At 65.3% G+C, this 14,534-nt stretch overlaps 3 protein-coding genes across 4 annotated transcripts; all 3 read left to right on the plus strand.

Moving 5' to 3' along the window:
* The first annotated feature begins 208 nt into the window (after positions 1-208).
* PELP1 (proline, glutamate and leucine rich protein 1) lies at positions 209-10,237 on the plus strand. Its single transcript, XM_088142046.1, has 18 exons — positions 209-550; positions 631-695; positions 785-890; positions 1,052-1,201; positions 1,284-1,355; positions 1,447-1,506; positions 2,416-2,566; positions 3,837-3,963; positions 4,056-4,143; positions 4,487-4,575; positions 4,664-4,777; positions 5,141-5,291; positions 5,387-5,525; positions 5,799-5,854; positions 6,191-6,397; positions 6,747-7,577; positions 7,853-8,512; positions 10,053-10,237. The coding sequence occupies exons 1-18, from the start codon at positions 224-226 to the stop codon at positions 10,143-10,145; spliced, it is 3,486 nt and encodes a 1,161-aa protein (XP_087998172.1). The 5' UTR covers positions 209-223; the 3' UTR covers positions 10,146-10,237.
* Positions 10,238-10,613: 376 nt separating this feature from the next.
* On the plus strand, positions 10,614-12,108 carry RNASEK (ribonuclease K). The gene is made up of 3 exons (XM_088142186.1): positions 10,614-10,902; positions 11,184-11,260; positions 11,407-12,108. Exons 1-3 carry the CDS (start codon positions 10,825-10,827, stop codon positions 11,546-11,548), a joined length of 297 nt encoding a protein of 98 aa, XP_087998312.1. The 5' UTR covers positions 10,614-10,824; the 3' UTR covers positions 11,549-12,108.
* A 132-nt stretch (positions 12,109-12,240) lies between these two features.
* BACC1 (BPTF associated chromatin complex component 1) lies at positions 12,241-13,466 on the plus strand. Of its 2 annotated transcripts, none has more exons than XM_088142126.1 (5): positions 12,241-12,414; positions 12,493-12,587; positions 12,668-12,769; positions 12,869-13,191; positions 13,305-13,466. In XM_088142126.1, the coding sequence occupies exons 1-5, from the start codon at positions 12,394-12,396 to the stop codon at positions 13,373-13,375; spliced, it is 612 nt and encodes a 203-aa protein (XP_087998252.1). In that variant the 5' UTR covers positions 12,241-12,393; the 3' UTR covers positions 13,376-13,466. The 2 variants fall into 2 exon arrangements, with proteins under 2 accessions (XP_087998252.1, XP_087998253.1); XM_088142127.1 differs by having other exon boundaries at positions 13,309-13,466.
* The last annotated feature ends 1,068 nt before the right edge of the window (positions 13,467-14,534 follow it).

Raw genomic sequence — 14,534 nt, forward strand, 5'->3', positions numbered from 1 at the left:
CGCTACCCGCTCGGCCGCCCCGGGCTCAGCGGGGGGGCGCGGCGGGGCGGGTGCGTCCCCGCCGTGGCGGAGGTGGCGCGCCGGGCCGGGCTGGGCCGCGTCCCGGGCCGGGCGGGGAGCGCTCGGCCCCCCTGCGCCCGGCATGCCCCGCGCTGGGCGGGCGGCCCCGCCTTTCCCGCCGCGCGCAGGCGCAGTCCCGCCCTGGAGGCTCGCGGAGCACGCGATGGCGGCGGCGGCGGCGGCGGCGGCGGCGGGCCGGCCCGGCTCCTCGTCGTCCTCGTCCCCCGGCGACGGCGGGGGCGGCTCCTCCTCGTCCCCCGGCGCCGCCTCCCCGTCGCCGGCCGCCGCCTGCTCGCCGCCCTGCGCGGTGGCGCCGGGGCCGGTGCTGGCGCTGGAGGCCTTGGCGGGGCTGCTGCTGCCTCGCCGGGGGCCCTCCGGGGGCGACGGCAGCCACGCGGGGGCCGCCGATGCCCCGTCGCCGCCGCCCCCCGGACTGGCCGGGCTGGTGCGCTGCGTGCGCGACTGTGGGGGCGGCGGCGGCCAAGCGCAGGTGAGTTCTCGGCGCGCGTCCTCTGAGCGCGTGCAGAGCGCCGCCTCCGCTCGCGGCCTGAAGTCTTTTGCCCGTTGCAGGCGTCGCCGTCGCTGAGCAGCCTGGTCGTCCTCAGCAGCGCCCGGATGGCCTCCATCAAGACGCGGTGAGTGCCCGCTGCGGCGCCCGCCGGCGGCGGCCCCGGGGGGCGGCGGGTCCTCGCGCCCCGGCTCACTCGCGCCTCTCTGCCCCAAGGTTCGAGGGCCTCTGCCTCCTCTCGCTGCTGGTCACGGAGAGCAGCTCGGAAGCCTTCTCGCAGAACTGCCTGAGCTGGCTGCGCAGCCTGCAGCACCTGCTCCAGGTGAGTCGAGGCGGACGGCGCCCCGGGCCTGCTCCTGCGCCCCCGGGCGCCTCCCCGGAAGGCCTTTCCCGCCCCGGGGTTCTGCCTGTGCCGTGAGGGCAGATGCGGGGGTTGGGCGGCGGACGAGCTCCGCCCCACCCGCCTTCTTCCTTCCCATGAAGTCCCAGGATCCACCCGCCACCATGGAGTTGGCCGTCCTCGTTCTCCGGGACCTCTTGCAGTATTCCTCCCAGCTTCCGGAACTGGCCCGGGACATTGGCACCAATCACATTCCTGGACTCCTTACCTCTTTGCTGGCCCTCAAACCAGAGGTGAGACCCCTCCCCAAGCTGGGTGACCCTTCCTAGAAGGCCCGCTCTCTGCTGACCTCTTCCTTCCCTCGCCTTTGCTCAGTGCCAGCTCTCTGTCCTGGAGGGAAGTAAAGCGTGCATGGTGTTTTATCCCCGAGCCTGTGGCTCCTTGCGAGTAAGTATCTGGGCCTAGACTGCTGCTGATGGTACTATGCGTAGCCGCTGCTCCTGGATCCCTGCTCACTGCTTCCCCTCTCCTATCCCAGGGCAAATTGGCGGCCTATTTCCTGTCTTGCGTGGATGCAGAAGCGCCTCACCTGCAGCAGGTAAAACTCTGGTCTGTGGGTACCGTTTGGTACTTTTGTGGGAGAAGGGGGATTATAATTATGCTGACGCTGTTGGTGTCAGAAGTCAAAACGTTGAAGTGTTTCTGGTCGCTGAAGTTCTTGGTTGCACGACTGGCTCGCAGGGCAAGTGGCGCTTCTAAACCATCAATAGTCACCTCACCAGGATGGGTATTGAGTGGTAACGTCAGTCGGAGCTGAGTGGGTGTGGCTGCCTGGTGACCTCGTCAAGGATCAGCAACCCTGGAACGTCATGGTCGGAAGCAAAGTGGGGTTTGCCTCGTCCAGCCCCCAAACAGATGGCCACCCAGCCTCTGATTCAACACCTCCTGAGGAAGCTGGTTCCTACCTCCCTGAAGAAACGCTTCTCGACAGCCGTGCAAAGTCTGCTGTCTTCTGCACAATAGCTCGACACAGCTATTGTGGGGGCTTGTAGGGGTTTTTTTCCTCTCTGACCTGAACGTGCACGGCGTTTGTCTCGGTTTCTCGTAAGGCGTTTCTTTTTGGGATCAATGCAAAATACTGTACAGGAAAGCGACCGTCTTGGTTCAAGTTAATGTAATTTTGTGGAATTGTATTTGCTTTTCTTCTGCAGCTGTATTCAGCTGCTGGCCCATGTTCAGCCTGTGATCACCAAGGAGCCCATGTGGCATAGCCCGTGCTACGCTTGTGATTTTGCCTCCCCAGTTGCAGGAAGCACTGTGAGACCCCCATACAGGGAGTCCTGGAGATGAAAGGAGGCCGTGAAGCCATCACATCCGGCTTCTGCTCCAACGTCCGGGCCCTCCATTGCCTAGTCCACCGTTCTCGTCTTAGGGAACCAGGGTGGCGCTTCCACTGAGCCGCAGAAGGGAGCTGCTCGGATAATCCCCACTGCCTCTTTTCCTCCAGCTGGCCTGCGAGTGCTACGCGCTGCTGCCTTCTCTGGGCGCAGGTTTCGCACAGGGACTCAAGTACCGGGAGTCCTGGGAGCAGCAAGTTCATTCCCTTGTGGCCACGCTACACCGCTTCCTAGGCACTCTCTACGAGGGGGCAGAGACAGGTGAGTGGGTGCGGCCAGAGGGGTGGGTTCCCCAAGGGCCAGCGGGAAGGGGGTGTCACAGTAGAGAAACAGTGGCTGGTTTCCCCCTCTGGCTTCCTTTGGTGTCGTGCATAAGAATTGCTGCGACGGGTCAGGCTGAAGGCCTGTCTGGGATGTGGCTTCCAACAAAGGTCAGCCTCAGGCTGGGCTGGGGAAGCACTTGAGGACCCCCCCCATTTTCCCAGCAGCTGGAAATGACCCACACTGCCTTGAATCTGGGAGCAATAGCCCCGCAACTAGTGGCAGAAGATACCTGGGGCATCTTGGGCATCAAGGGTCTGAGCCCCCCTGAATTCCCCCAGCATGGGTCACAGCCATAACTACGTTTGGGGACGTTCTGCCCTGTGCATAAACGGGTCCTCCCTTGCCTTGTCTTGGCATCTTTTTAACTGCATCAGATGCCCCAGCTGCTGCCTGGAGCCTCCCCCCCCCGGCTTTCCTGGGACTGGAGGAGCTCCGGAGATTGGATTTGTGGTGGTGGAGGAGAGAGGGACCCCCCCCATGTGGCAGGCCAGCTGGAGGGGAGAACGGGGGCTTCTGTGCTGCAGCCTCATTGATTTTGAGCTTCAGGACCACTGGCCCGGTTGCTGTTTTGTCGCTGGTATACGAGCCGCGTCGGCAACGCGTCGTCCGTGTACGAATACTTTTGTTGATCCTGTAGGAATCCATTTTGGTTTGCGTGACAATGTTTCCGTTTGATGTTTACGGATGTCGCTTGTGACGCTAACGCTGGGGAGTCTGGTTAAGTGCTTAGTTGACAAGTTCTCTCTTTCTGGCTGTGGCGTTGCGGTGAATTGGCTTGTTCCCAAGGGGATCAGAACTGAATGTTGTGTAAAGAACACAACAGATGCTTGGTGCAATTATCCATCTAAACGAGGAGACTCGAGCTGAAAGCCCTTCATTCGATGTCGGCTAACGTGTCTTTTGGATCACCTTTTTCTACGCTCGCCTCTGGGAATTATAAAGATCTGCAGCCGTTTGCATGCCCTTCAAAGCAGAACTTGCGATTCGGCCGTTTCTTCCCGCAGGTGGCTGGTCTGCCTCTGCTCGAGCAGCTGGTCCACCAGAGGGGAGCCCCCATATCTCTGGGCGCCCAATGAAGCCCAAGTTACTTGGTTTGAGTCCAGCTTGCGTTCCCATCTGGGGAGGCCTGGGGCAGCCAATCGCCCAAGGTTAAACCGAGAACCGGAAAGTGGCTGGTGAAGCTTTGTGCCCCCGCTCTTCCCTCCAGAATCTCTGCACTACGACGGGCCTGGAGCGGAGATGCTGCTGCCACCGCGGGACGAAGAGGCGAACTTTCTCCTCCTCGTCAAGTACCGGTTCGCGGGTTTGGCCAAATGCCTCTGCAGGATGCTAAGGTGCAGACTTTCCCCCTGGCACCCTTTCTCTCTGGCTGCTTCTGCCGCCAGCAGGTGTGGTTTTAACGCGCGCACCTCCCCTGCTCTTTCAGCAACGACTTTGGAGCTCCTGTTGCAGTTCCTGCCCAGGCCATCCTAGACCTTGTTTGTCGAGTTCTTGACGTCTCTGCAAAGAACATTGTGAGTGCTTGAGGATGTCCTTTTCTCCCCGTCTGTCTCGCGTCTGCAGGCATTAATGGAGACAGAGCTGCTCTCAGCACTGAAACTGCAAGGGCTCCGCGCTGGTCTTGGGGGGCATTGGGTGGGATTGGGTTCACTCAGAGAAGGCTTTCTTCAGAGTTCCCCTGCAGGCCTCTTTTTGGGAGTTGAACAGACAGCTTTTGCAAGGCTTTGCGCTTAGAGCTGGCCGTGCCCATTCTGTGCAAATCAGACGCCCTGGAAGCAGTGAGGAAGGGGAGCTCCCCCCGGGAGGGGACATTAAGGACAGCAGCCCCTCGTTGGCTGACCTTCCATCTGCTTTCAGAGCTGGTTTGGCGATGGGCCCCTCCGGATGCTGCTCCTCCCCTCGGTCCACCTGGAGGCCCTGGACCTCTTGGCTGCCCTCATCTTGGCGTAAGTCTGGGCGGAGAAGGGGCTGGGGACCTGAAGGGTGGTGCCAGATCCCCAAACAAGGCCGCTTCTGTTTTCTCTTTCTCTGCAGTTGTGGCCCTCGCTTGGTGAGGTTTGGGGGAGTCCTCTGCCGCCTCTTCCCCCAGGTCCTGAACATGTGGCGCGCCGGCCAGGATCTCTCTCCTGGGCTGGAGCGGCCGTACAGGTTGGTGGGGGGCCTCTGGGGCCGGCTGCCAGTCCCCCTGGCTAGCAGCCCACCTTGTGGGGAGACACTGGGCTACTGCTGGCCCCTTTGCTGCAGCAATGTCTGCTTGAGCCTTGGACCCTTAGTTCCCACTATCTCAGCTGTGCTGCTCTGGCCACAGGGCACAGCCTGGGAAAGCCAGCTGGCCACCTGTGATTGGCGCTAGTAGTCCCTCCACTCTGTCCCTGGGAGGAGCAGCAGAGCGGGCCGTTCTCTTCTCCCACGGCCTGATCCTTCAGCTGGAGCTGCTGCCAGGGACGAAGCCTGACCAGGCTGTGTCCACCCTGGGCGAAAGCGTGATGAGGAAATCCCCCATCTCCTCAGCGCGGTTCGGGCTCGCCTGTACCGGATCCTGGATCTCTGGGTGCAAGTGACTGGAGCAGCCTCTGGGGTCTTGCTGGGGCACGGCAGCCAAAGCGAGGCCTTGCTGGGACACTTGATCAACGACATCAGCCCCCCCAGTGACACCCTTAAGGTGAGACTGCCACCCCCTTCCACCTCTTCCCCTTGGGGGTTACCTGGGATAATAAGGGCTGCGTTCCCTGACCCTCTTTGCCCTGTGCTCTCCAGATCCAGCCGAGCGCTGACTCAGAGGGGAAGCCCAGCGCTGCCAAGAAGCCCAAACTGTCTGCTGTGGGAGGCCTTGTGACCCTGCTCCGCAAGCACGATCCCCAGGCCAACAGCGATGTGTGCCTTGCGGCCTTGCAAGGTAATGCTTCTCCCCCGGGGCTCTTCCTGGAGTTGGGCCACCTTTGAGGTTCTAAATGCAGAGTCCCTAGAAGGCCCAGCCCACCTGATGAGGACAGAGGTTGGCCAGGGGGAACCGGACATGTCTCCCTCCCTCCTTGCCTCTTTCTAGCCACTCCCACTGGCAGCTCTCCTCTGCCTGCGTCTTCTTGAAAGGGGCCAGCAGTCGTAACGCATCTGGGCCTGGAGTCAGGACAGTCCCACCCTCCAAGCCAAACCTCCTCCCTTTTTCCAGGTCTGAGCCGTGCCGTCCTCCTCTCTGGCAGCCTTATGAAGGAGCAGGTCCACGTGGTGAGCCGGTCAGATCTCTCTCTCACGCCCCCTCCTTCCCTGCCTGCTCCTGGGGATGCCACAGCCTCAGTCATCCAAGTACAGGAGGGTTATGGGAGGATGGTGAAGGCTGCATGGAAAAGGCAGATCTTGGGAGGCCTGTTGCCAGGGACAAAGGTCTGCCTTTGTTTGGAAATTGACAAGTGGAAGGCCCGTTGCGCGTGCCGCTCTCGGAAGGCATTCTCAGGTCTTCCAAGCGTACAGAGCAGCTCACTGTTTTTGGAGGTTGGGGAGGGTGTCCCCCATCCTCCTCCCTGCTGCTGCTGAGAGGCTGTTGCCCTGTTTCTTCCTCCCCAGAGGTTGCAAGAGCTGGTGATCCCACTGCTGATCCGGCTGGGCCAGGCTGAGTTGCCCCACGGGTCCCCGTACGCCAGTGCCAGCTGCCGTCGTGAGCTCTACCAACTCCTGCTGGCCTTGAGCCTGGCTCCCGCCCCTTCTTGTCCCCCTCCTCTGCATTGCACCCTCCGGCTGCTGAGCCAAGGGCGCACAGATCCCAACCTTCTGGTGAGGCGCCTTCCTCTCCCTGAGTGTCTTGCCCTCCCCCAGTGGGAGATCGAGGAATCCCTCACTTAGCTGGGGTGAAGCAGGCAGCACTATCCCCCAAGACCCTCCCCTTTTGTTGTTTGCAAGTCTGGGGGTTCAGGCTGGACATCTGTGTCGCCAGGAGCCTTTGTAGCTCCCCTTTGTCTTGTCCTGGAGAGCAGGACTCCAGAGGCCCCTGTATTGGTGGCAGTGGGTTAGACACATCTCTGGGGCTGTTGGGTAGGGTATTCTGCCCCACCGCCGTAGGGGACGGCTGTAATCTCCTCCTGCCCTGAATTCCATATTCTCTAAAAGCAGCTTTGTCCCGCAGGTCTCATCTTTCTGCACAGAGGCGGCCATCATCTGCAATTCCCTCCTTCACCCTAGGGTGCCATCCTTGCAGCTCCCCCTGGCTAGCCCATCTGCCCACCTGCCCAGCTCCTCGGAGGTCTCCCCTGCTGCGGCTGCCGCCACCGTGTCCCCCTTCTGCCCAGCACTCTCACTGTCCTTCCCGGCCGCCCGGCCCCCACCTCCGGCTCCAGCCCCTATGCCTCTCCCTGCCAACTCACTGGGCCTACCCCTGCCCAGGCTCGCAGCCACCCAGCTCCCCCCTCGCCTTATCCCCGAGGACCCTGCGCCACCTCAGTCTCCTGGCACAGCAGAGGCGGCTGCCTTAGCCACAGGAGCCAAGCTACGGCGCTCTGTCTTCATCCATTATGACAAGGAGGAAGAGGAGGACGTGGAGATCTCTCTGGAGAGCGACTCGGATGACAGCGTGGTCATCGTGCCCAAGGGGCAGCTAGGGAAAATGGCCAGCACCCTTGGCTCTGGTGCAGTCCCAGTGACTGCTCCAGCCCCCGCCCCCCTGCCCGCCCCCTCTGCTGGCCCTCCTCTTCCTGCGTCCCCCTTGGTGGCCTGTGAAGAGGCCCCCTTGGAGCCCCCTGCGTCCCTTCCCCTGGGGGTCCCACCGCCTCCCTCAGCAGCAGTGCTCCCACCTTCCCCAGTCGCGGTTGCTGGTGAAGCCCCCATTCCTGCTCTTCTGGAGGAGGACCCCACTGTCATCAACATCAACAGCAGCGAGGAGGAGGAGGAAGAGGAGGAGGAAGAGGAGGAAGAGGACTTCCCTGAGGATGAGGAGTACCTGGATGAGGAAGAGGAAGAGGTAAGGGTGAGGCTAGAGAGAAGTGGTGGCACCTGGCCCCAAAGCCCACTGCTGCCTGAGTGACTCCCAGTGTAACCCCCCGGTTTGGGGTTGGGAGTCAAGTGTCCCTTGGGGAAGTGTGGTGTCGGCAGAGCCCACGGGTCTCGCCCTTGCAGCGTGGCTCCCACGTGGGTGTGGCAGGCAGCTGTCCTTCGGCAGGGGCTTTGCAATTGCTAGTGAGAAGCAGTGTGCATGTACTTTAAGGGGTTCAAAAGCTTTCCCCCTTGGCTGGCCAGGAGGAAGAGTTTGACGAAGAGGAGGGGGAGTTTGAGGAGGAGATGGACGAGGAGGAGGAAGAAGATGATTTTGATGAAGAGGAGGGCCTGACGGAGGAGGAAGAGGAGGAGGAGGAGGAGGAAGGCCTGACTGAGGAAGAGGAAGAGGAAGAGGAGGAAGAGGGGCTGCCTCCTACTTTGCCCCGTAGGAACGATGATGAGCCTCCAGCGCTCTTGCCCGTGAAAGATGGGCCGCCCAAGCTGGAGGAGGAAGAGGAGGAGGGGGCCGGGCTCCTTATGGAGGTCGACGAGGAAGCCTTCCATCCCGCTGAGGAGGAGGAGGAAGAGGAGGGAGACCGGACCGTGGGGGCCCTGCTGCTGCTGAAGGCGGAGGACGCAGTCTCGCCTCTGCTCCCTGGGGCCCAGCCCCTCCCTCAGCCTGCCCTGCAGGAAGGGCCCTCCCCGCTTGCTGCCCCCGTGGACCAGGAGGGTCGCTCCGAGGAGAAGGAGGGTGCAGCGGAGGCGGCCTCTGCAGCTTCTCTGCAGCAGGAGGAGGCTGTCCAAGCAGGCTGCAGCGGGGAGCATGCGGAGGCTGGCCCAGAGTCAGGGGCCGGGCAGGGGGAGTCAGAGAAGCAGCTGCTGCAGCCGGACGAAGAGGTGGTAGAAGTGAAGGAGGAAGAGGTGAGCGCTGGAAGTCCTGCCTGGGCGGGAACCCGGAGGCGGTTGCGTGGGTGGGGCCCCCATGCCCCCCGGGCACCCGCTCTCCCTGTTGGGAGGCTTCTCGTAATGTCAGAATTTGACCGGTGCAAAGGAGAGGGTGCTGTGGCACTAATGGTTGTGGCACGGGGGCATGGGCTAGCCTGCTCCATGGAACAGAACGGAGGCTCAGGCTTCAAAGCGCAAGGACAAGGCGCGGCCCCTCTGCCTGCCTGCAGAAGCCAGTACGCACCCACAGCTAATGATGCTGACCCCGATTCTGGAGCCACGCTCCATATTTGAGGGCAGAGTGGCCCTGCCCCTCGCTCGTGCCTCTGCTCGGCTGCGCTTACGGCAAATCTGACTTTGCCCCGCTGGCCCTTACTCTGGGAGGGGGCTTAAAAAACAGTGCACAACCCTCGACTCCTGGTAAGTCTCTGGATGCGTCCGGGTGAATTTGTCGGCAGTGCTGAAGGAATTGTTCCACTGCTGTCTTTTTCTGTGAAGGCTTTTTGGCTTCCTCACTGAGCCCTTCCTGCCGAGGTGGCTTGGTGGCCTCCCAGCGTTGACTGAGCCTGATTCAGTAGCTTTGTCAAAATCGCCCTTGGCTGGCTAAGTGCTCTGTCTGTAGCTGAGTTTACAGGGCAGTCAAGTGAATGTTCTTTTCAAAGCGGGGGGCATATGCACCCGGTAAAAGACCCCCCGCCTGGCTTGAGCCTCTAGATGCCTCAGCAGCGGAAAGGGGAATTGGGAGGTCACGGTGAGGAGGGGAGCAGAGGAGCAGAAGATACCTTAATAGAGGTGAATATGTGTAGCTCAGGGTGGAACTGTGGAGTCCCTGGGGTTCTCTCCAAGGACTCCAAAGGTCCCTTAAGCCCAGAGGGGGAGGGGCGTTTTCCTCTTCCTGGCCTGGGTTCCCCTAGAGCTGCCCCACATATCCCTCCCTCCCTGGTGCAGTCCCGGGTAGAGGCGGCTGCGCTGTGCCTGGCCCCCGTTTTCAGAGGAGTCCCTGCGCTGCTCTGCCCCGTGATGCCGCCCGTCTCTTCCCCTGTGGAGTCAGTCGCAGGTCCAGCCTGGGAGGGGGCTGCCATGAGACCCTCCGCCTGTCCCCGCATCGAGCAGTGGTTCTGAGACTGGGGGTACAGTAATTTGTGCATATCCTGGGAGTAATGGAGCAATTCGTAATTGCTTGTTTCTGAGTTGAGGATTTAGTTTGGGGCTGCCGCCGCCGAGGCGCTTGTGCAAAACCGCGCGCGTGTTTTTGGGGGGATTTTGACGTTGGCCGGGAAAAGGAGGAATTGGGTTAAACAGCTCGAGCAGCCCTGGCCCTGGCACGAAGGGGGAGGGGAGTACCCAAGCCGGCCCCTCCGCTTTGAATTTACTACTGACGTGGAACCGCGTTTATTTCGTGCCTTCGGCTCCGTCTCGACTGCCGGACCGGCCGGAGGCTTAGCCCCTCGGCGCAGCCGGCCGAGCGCTGCTGCGGCGGCTCAGGCGTCCGGCTAACGCGGCTCTTTCCCCGCAGGGCGGCCCCGCGGATGAGGCGGAAGCCATGCTGGCGGACTTCGTGGACTGTCCCCCGGACGAGGAGAGAGCCCCTTCCCAGGCCTGCTCCTGAGAGGGCCTGCTCCGAACAGCCCGCGGAGCACGCTGCGTTTTCTTTTTTTACTCTGGCCGATGAGGCTCAATAAAGCTTTTCCCTGGTGCGTGTGAGCTGAGTCTGGGTTGCTGTGGCGGCGCGGTCGAGGGAGGGGTGCCCGCCTTGGCTCGGCTGGGCAGCGGCCGCCCTTCAGCAGGCCGCGACCCTTCGCGGGCTCCCGGCCTGGGCCGCGGTGGGCGTCCGAGGGCTGCCCCCGCCCCGCCCCAAGCAGGGGCGGCACGCGGGACGTGCGTTGGGGCTTCCGCTCTGCAGCGCCGCGGGATTCGAACCGGCGGCTTCGCGAAGAGGGCCGTTCCATGTGACCCCAGCACGGGTGTCCCCTCGGCTGATTCTGCGCCGCCTCCCCCGCCCGCTTCCAGCCATGAAAGGCGCCCCCTCCTGGTCCGCCCGTGCAGTCTCCCCCTGGCTCGCTCGGAGTGGGGCGCTCCGCGACGAAGCCACCAATGCGCATCTCCGCCGCGTTTCTGCCCCGCCCCTCGGTCTCGCCCACTGCCTCCCGGCGCAGGGGAGGGAAGCGAGTCGGCGGCGTCCCCCGCTCGCGCGATTGGTGGCGTCCGTCTGGTGACCTGCCAAGGGCGGCCGGCGGCGGCGGCTGAGTCTGCGGGGGCTTCGCGGTCGCGCCACGGTTCCGCCGGCCATGAGTTCGCTGCTGTGCTGCGGGCCGAAGATGGCCGCCTGCGGGATCGTGCTCAGCGTCTGGGGGGTCATCATGCTGGTAAGGCGCGCGCCCGGCGGGGGAAGGGGCGGGGGCGCGAGCCTGCCGAGGGGGCCTGCCCGAACGCGGGCGGCGGCGGGGCCCTCGGCCCTCCCGGCCGCCGCGGCCAGGCTGGTCCGCCGCCTGCGGGGGCCCGCGCCCGGCTGCCCGCTTCCGCGGAGGCGCCCTCCCGGCCGGGCCGGGCTCCGCGGGGCCCGCCTTCCGCCCCCGCCCGGCTGCAGAGGCTGCCGGGGGCTCCCGCGCAGAGCGCGCCCCTCCCGCCTTCTCCGCTCCCCTTGCAGGTGCTGCTGGGCCTCTTTTTCAACGTGCACTCCGCGGTCCTGATCGAAGACATTCCCGCCACCGAGGAGGACTTCAAGTGAGTGCGCGGCCCCTCCGGGGGAAGCAGGGCCTGCCGGAGCCCGGGGGCGTCCCGGGGCTCCCCGGGGGCGGGCCTGTGCGTGCGCGCGCGCGCCCGCCGAAGACCCTGACACGAGCCACCCTTTTCTCCCCGCTTCGCCGCAGATCCGGGATGACTAAGATCCACGCGCTCTACGACCAAGTCAGCTACAACTGCTTCATCGCCGCCGGCCTCTATTTTGTCCTGGGGGGCTTCTGCTTCTGCCAAGTGCGCCTCAACAAGCGCAAGGAGTACATGGTCCGCTAATAGCCCCCTTCCCTGCTGGAGCCCCCTCGCCCCCGGTTCCTGTTGATTCCCCCCCCCGTGCGGGAATCCTCTGCCGCGAAGGGGCCCCCTTCCTCGCCCCTGTGGCAGGACGCGGGGCCCTCCGCTGTCTGGGAGGGAGGAGGAGGTCAGTTCGCCCCTCCCGCCCTTTGGCCGACCAGAGGAGGACTCCCATGTTGTGTAAATAGCGATGCGTTCTCCCCCCTCCCCGCCCCACGGCCGGGCCCGGATTCGCCCGGCTTGCCAGCAGCCAGTCCTCCCCGGTCTGATCCGCGCGTGTGCTGCTTGGGCTCCCTGCTCTGTCTTCGGCGCGACGCCCCTTCCCGGTGGCTGGAAGGGACCGGATGCGCGGAGGGAGGAAGCGGGCGCGACTTGGGCCCCTCCCCTTCCCCCTCGCTCCTGGGGGGCTGGGACGGGGCTTCCCGCTTGGCGCGCCCCGCCCCGCCCCCCGCGCCTGCGTGCCCACACCGGGACCGGTCCAGCAGCCCCGAAGAGTCGATCCCTGTCCTGGCCGTGTGTGCAATAAACAGCATTTGATCTGGCTCGTTGGTCTTGCTCTTTGGGCGGGGCGGGGCGGGGCTGCGGGCGGGCGGGGGGGCAGCCTGGCGCTGGGGCCTGGGGTTCCCGAGGGGGGCCTACCCCGCCATCGGCCGGAGCCCCGGGAACAGCCGGGGACGGAGGGGCGCGGGCGTCACCGGGCTCTGCGGGGCCGAGCCGTCGGAGCTGCGCGCGTGACGCCGCACCATAGAGCGCCCGGAAGGAGCGCCCGAGCGGAAGGGCGCCTGCGCGGGCGCGCCGCAGAGGGAGAGGAGGGAACCGCCGCCGCCATGACCTCCGCCTCCACCAAGGTGCCCGCGGCCGGGGGGAGGGCGCCTCTGAGCGCGGGCAGAGCGCCTCCGCGCCCGGCTGACCGCCTTTCCCCGCAGGTGGGCGAGATCTTCTCCGCGGCCGGCGCCGCCTTCACCAAGCTGGGCGAACTGACGATGCAGCTGCACCCGGTGGCCGACTCGTCCCCGGCCGGGTGAGCGGGCGCGGGGGGCTGCGGGCGGGCGGGCGGGGGGGGGGGGCGGGCGGCCGGCGCTGACTGTCCGCGTCCCGCAGGGCCAAGTGGACGGACGCCGAGATCGCCCTCCTGCGGGCCTCCGTGCAGCGCTTCGGCGACGACCTGCACCGCATCAGCGCCCTCATCAAGGACCGGACTGTGTGAGCCGCCCCGCCCCGCCCCCCCGACGCGGCCCCGCCCCCCGCCCGGCCCGGCCCGGCCCGGCCCGTGACCGCCTGCTCTCCCCCCTCCCCCCGCAGGGCGCAGCTCAAGGCGGCCGCCAAGCGCAAGGCTTACGAGGACACCGGGCTGCCGCCGCCGCCCCCCACCGACTCCCCGAAGAAGCCCGCCGGCCGCAAGCCGCCCGCCGGCCCGCCCGCGCCCCCGCCGGCCCCCGCGCCCCCGCCGGCCGACCCGCCCGCGCCCAGGAAGCCCAAGGCAGCCGGGGAGGGCCGGGCGGCGGCGGCGGCGGCGGACGTGACCCTGAGCGCCCTGAACGACGCGGACGCGCACCGGGACCTAGGCGACGCCGAGGGGCTGGGCGATGCGCCCCCGCCGGCCAAGAAGCTCAGCTTCGACCAGGGTAAGGGGCGCCGGGGGTGCCGGGGGGCGGGCCGGGCCGGGGTCCCGCCGCCCCCTGGCTCCGCCCGCGCCGCGCTCTCGCTCTCTCGCGCTCTCTCTCTCTCTCTCTTCCAGACAGCCTGAACCTGGACCCCGGATTCCTCATGGCGCCCGGCAGCGCCGACCTGCCGCTGCTCTCCCGCTGAGCGCCCCCAGGCCCCGGCGAGGGCCCAGCCGCCCGCCCCGCTCGCACGTCCTCGTCCTCGTCCTCGAGCCCAATAAAGGCTGCCTCTCTGGTCTGGGTCTCCTTGCGCCTTTGTCCGGACCGGCGGGGGGGGCGCCCCTTCCTGCCCCGAGCGCGGCCCCGGGCCTCGTGGCAGGGCACCGCCTCACTGCAGCAGCACGAGGAACACTGGCCGCGGGGAGCGGCGGCGCCAGTATTGAGGTGCTGCTAGAGCCGGGCTGGCAGAGCAGGGGGGCCCCGAGGGCCCCTAGGGAGTCCTCGCCGCTGCCTCGTTCCTGGGAGCCGCGGGGCCCGTGCCCGGCCCCTGGTCGAAGGTGTCCTGGCCGCTCGCATTAGCACCACAAAATGGGTTGTGGATTCCTGATCGCCAACAAACCATGTCGTGCTGCTGCTGCGGGCGCCAGCGTCGATGCTCAGCTCAGCAGGGCAGGCTTGGGGGGCAGAGGAGTCACTGCGGCAAGAAGTGCCCCCCCCGCTGTGGCTGCCTTGGGCCCTGCCTTCTGGAGCCCCTTCTCTGTGTTTACTTTCTGAATGGGGATGTTTCCCAGCAGCCCTAGGAACAGGGGAGAGGGGATGCCCAGAGGCGGGGGGGGGGGAGGCAGGACCCTGGCTAGGTTCTCAGCTGGGGGGCCTCTCTTACCCATCCTGTTCTGGGATCACAGGATCCGGCACGTCGGCCAATGTGGGGGGGGCCCTGCTTCCACTCAACCTGCCCATGAACTCGAGTGGGTATGGGAAGGGGGGGTTGCTGGGGGCGGGGCGAGCGGGGCGGGGCACAAGCAGCAGGGCCAGCCGGTCTTCCAGTCGTAGGGGTGCACAGGCAGGCCAGAGCAACTCAGAGCTCTGAAAGGAGTGACGCCGCCCTCTGTGCAGCAGAAAACGGAGACGAGTGACAACGCCCAAGCTGGCTGAACTGACCCCCCCGCACAGCATACGGTCCTTCCCCCACACTGATGGGCTGCGAGCATGCAGAAATGCCGTGGCCTGATGCACGCTTGGCCCCCAATTCAGAGAGGGCGAGAAAATGTAAGCGACTCTACGGAAGAGGTCAAAGAAGCACCCGAGGCTTGTCCCCCCCACCCCCCCAGCATCTGCAATGGTCCACGCGAGGACTTGACTTC

This window comes from Python bivittatus, unplaced genomic scaffold (assembly GCF_059951505.1).
Source record: "Python bivittatus isolate LINGU-HERP-01145 unplaced genomic scaffold, Pbiv_v1 ctg000370_np1212, whole genome shotgun sequence".
NCBI classification, from domain to species: Eukaryota; Metazoa; Chordata; class Lepidosauria; order Squamata; family Pythonidae; genus Python; species Python bivittatus.

Coding starts and splice junctions, on each gene's coding strand:
- RNASEK (XM_088142186.1), top strand. CDS start 10,825: ATGAGTTCGCTGCTGTGCTGCGGGCCGAAGATGGCCGCCTGCGGGATC. Junction 10,903..11,183: donor TCTGGGGGGTCATCATGCTG/GTAAGGCGCGCG, acceptor CTCCCCTTGCAG/GTGCTGCTGGGCCTCTTTTT. Junction 11,261..11,406: donor GCCACCGAGGAGGACTTCAA/GTGAGTGCGCGG, acceptor GCTTCGCCGCAG/ATCCGGGATGACTAAGATCC.
- PELP1 (XM_088142046.1), top strand. CDS start 224: ATGGCGGCGGCGGCGGCGGCGGCGGCGGCGGGCCGGCCCGGCTCCTCG. Junction 4,576..4,663: donor TTGGCTGCCCTCATCTTGGC/GTAAGTCTGGGC, acceptor CTTTCTCTGCAG/TTGTGGCCCTCGCTTGGTGA. Junction 4,778..5,140: donor GGGCTGGAGCGGCCGTACAG/GTTGGTGGGGGG, acceptor CCATCTCCTCAG/CGCGGTTCGGGCTCGCCTGT.
- BACC1 (XM_088142126.1), top strand. CDS start 12,394: ATGACCTCCGCCTCCACCAAG. Junction 12,770..12,868: donor CTCATCAAGGACCGGACTGT/GTGAGCCGCCCC, acceptor CTCCCCCCGCAG/GGCGCAGCTCAAGGCGGCCG. Junction 13,192..13,304: donor GAAGCTCAGCTTCGACCAGG/GTAAGGGGCGCC, acceptor TCTCTCTTCCAG/ACAGCCTGAACCTGGACCCC.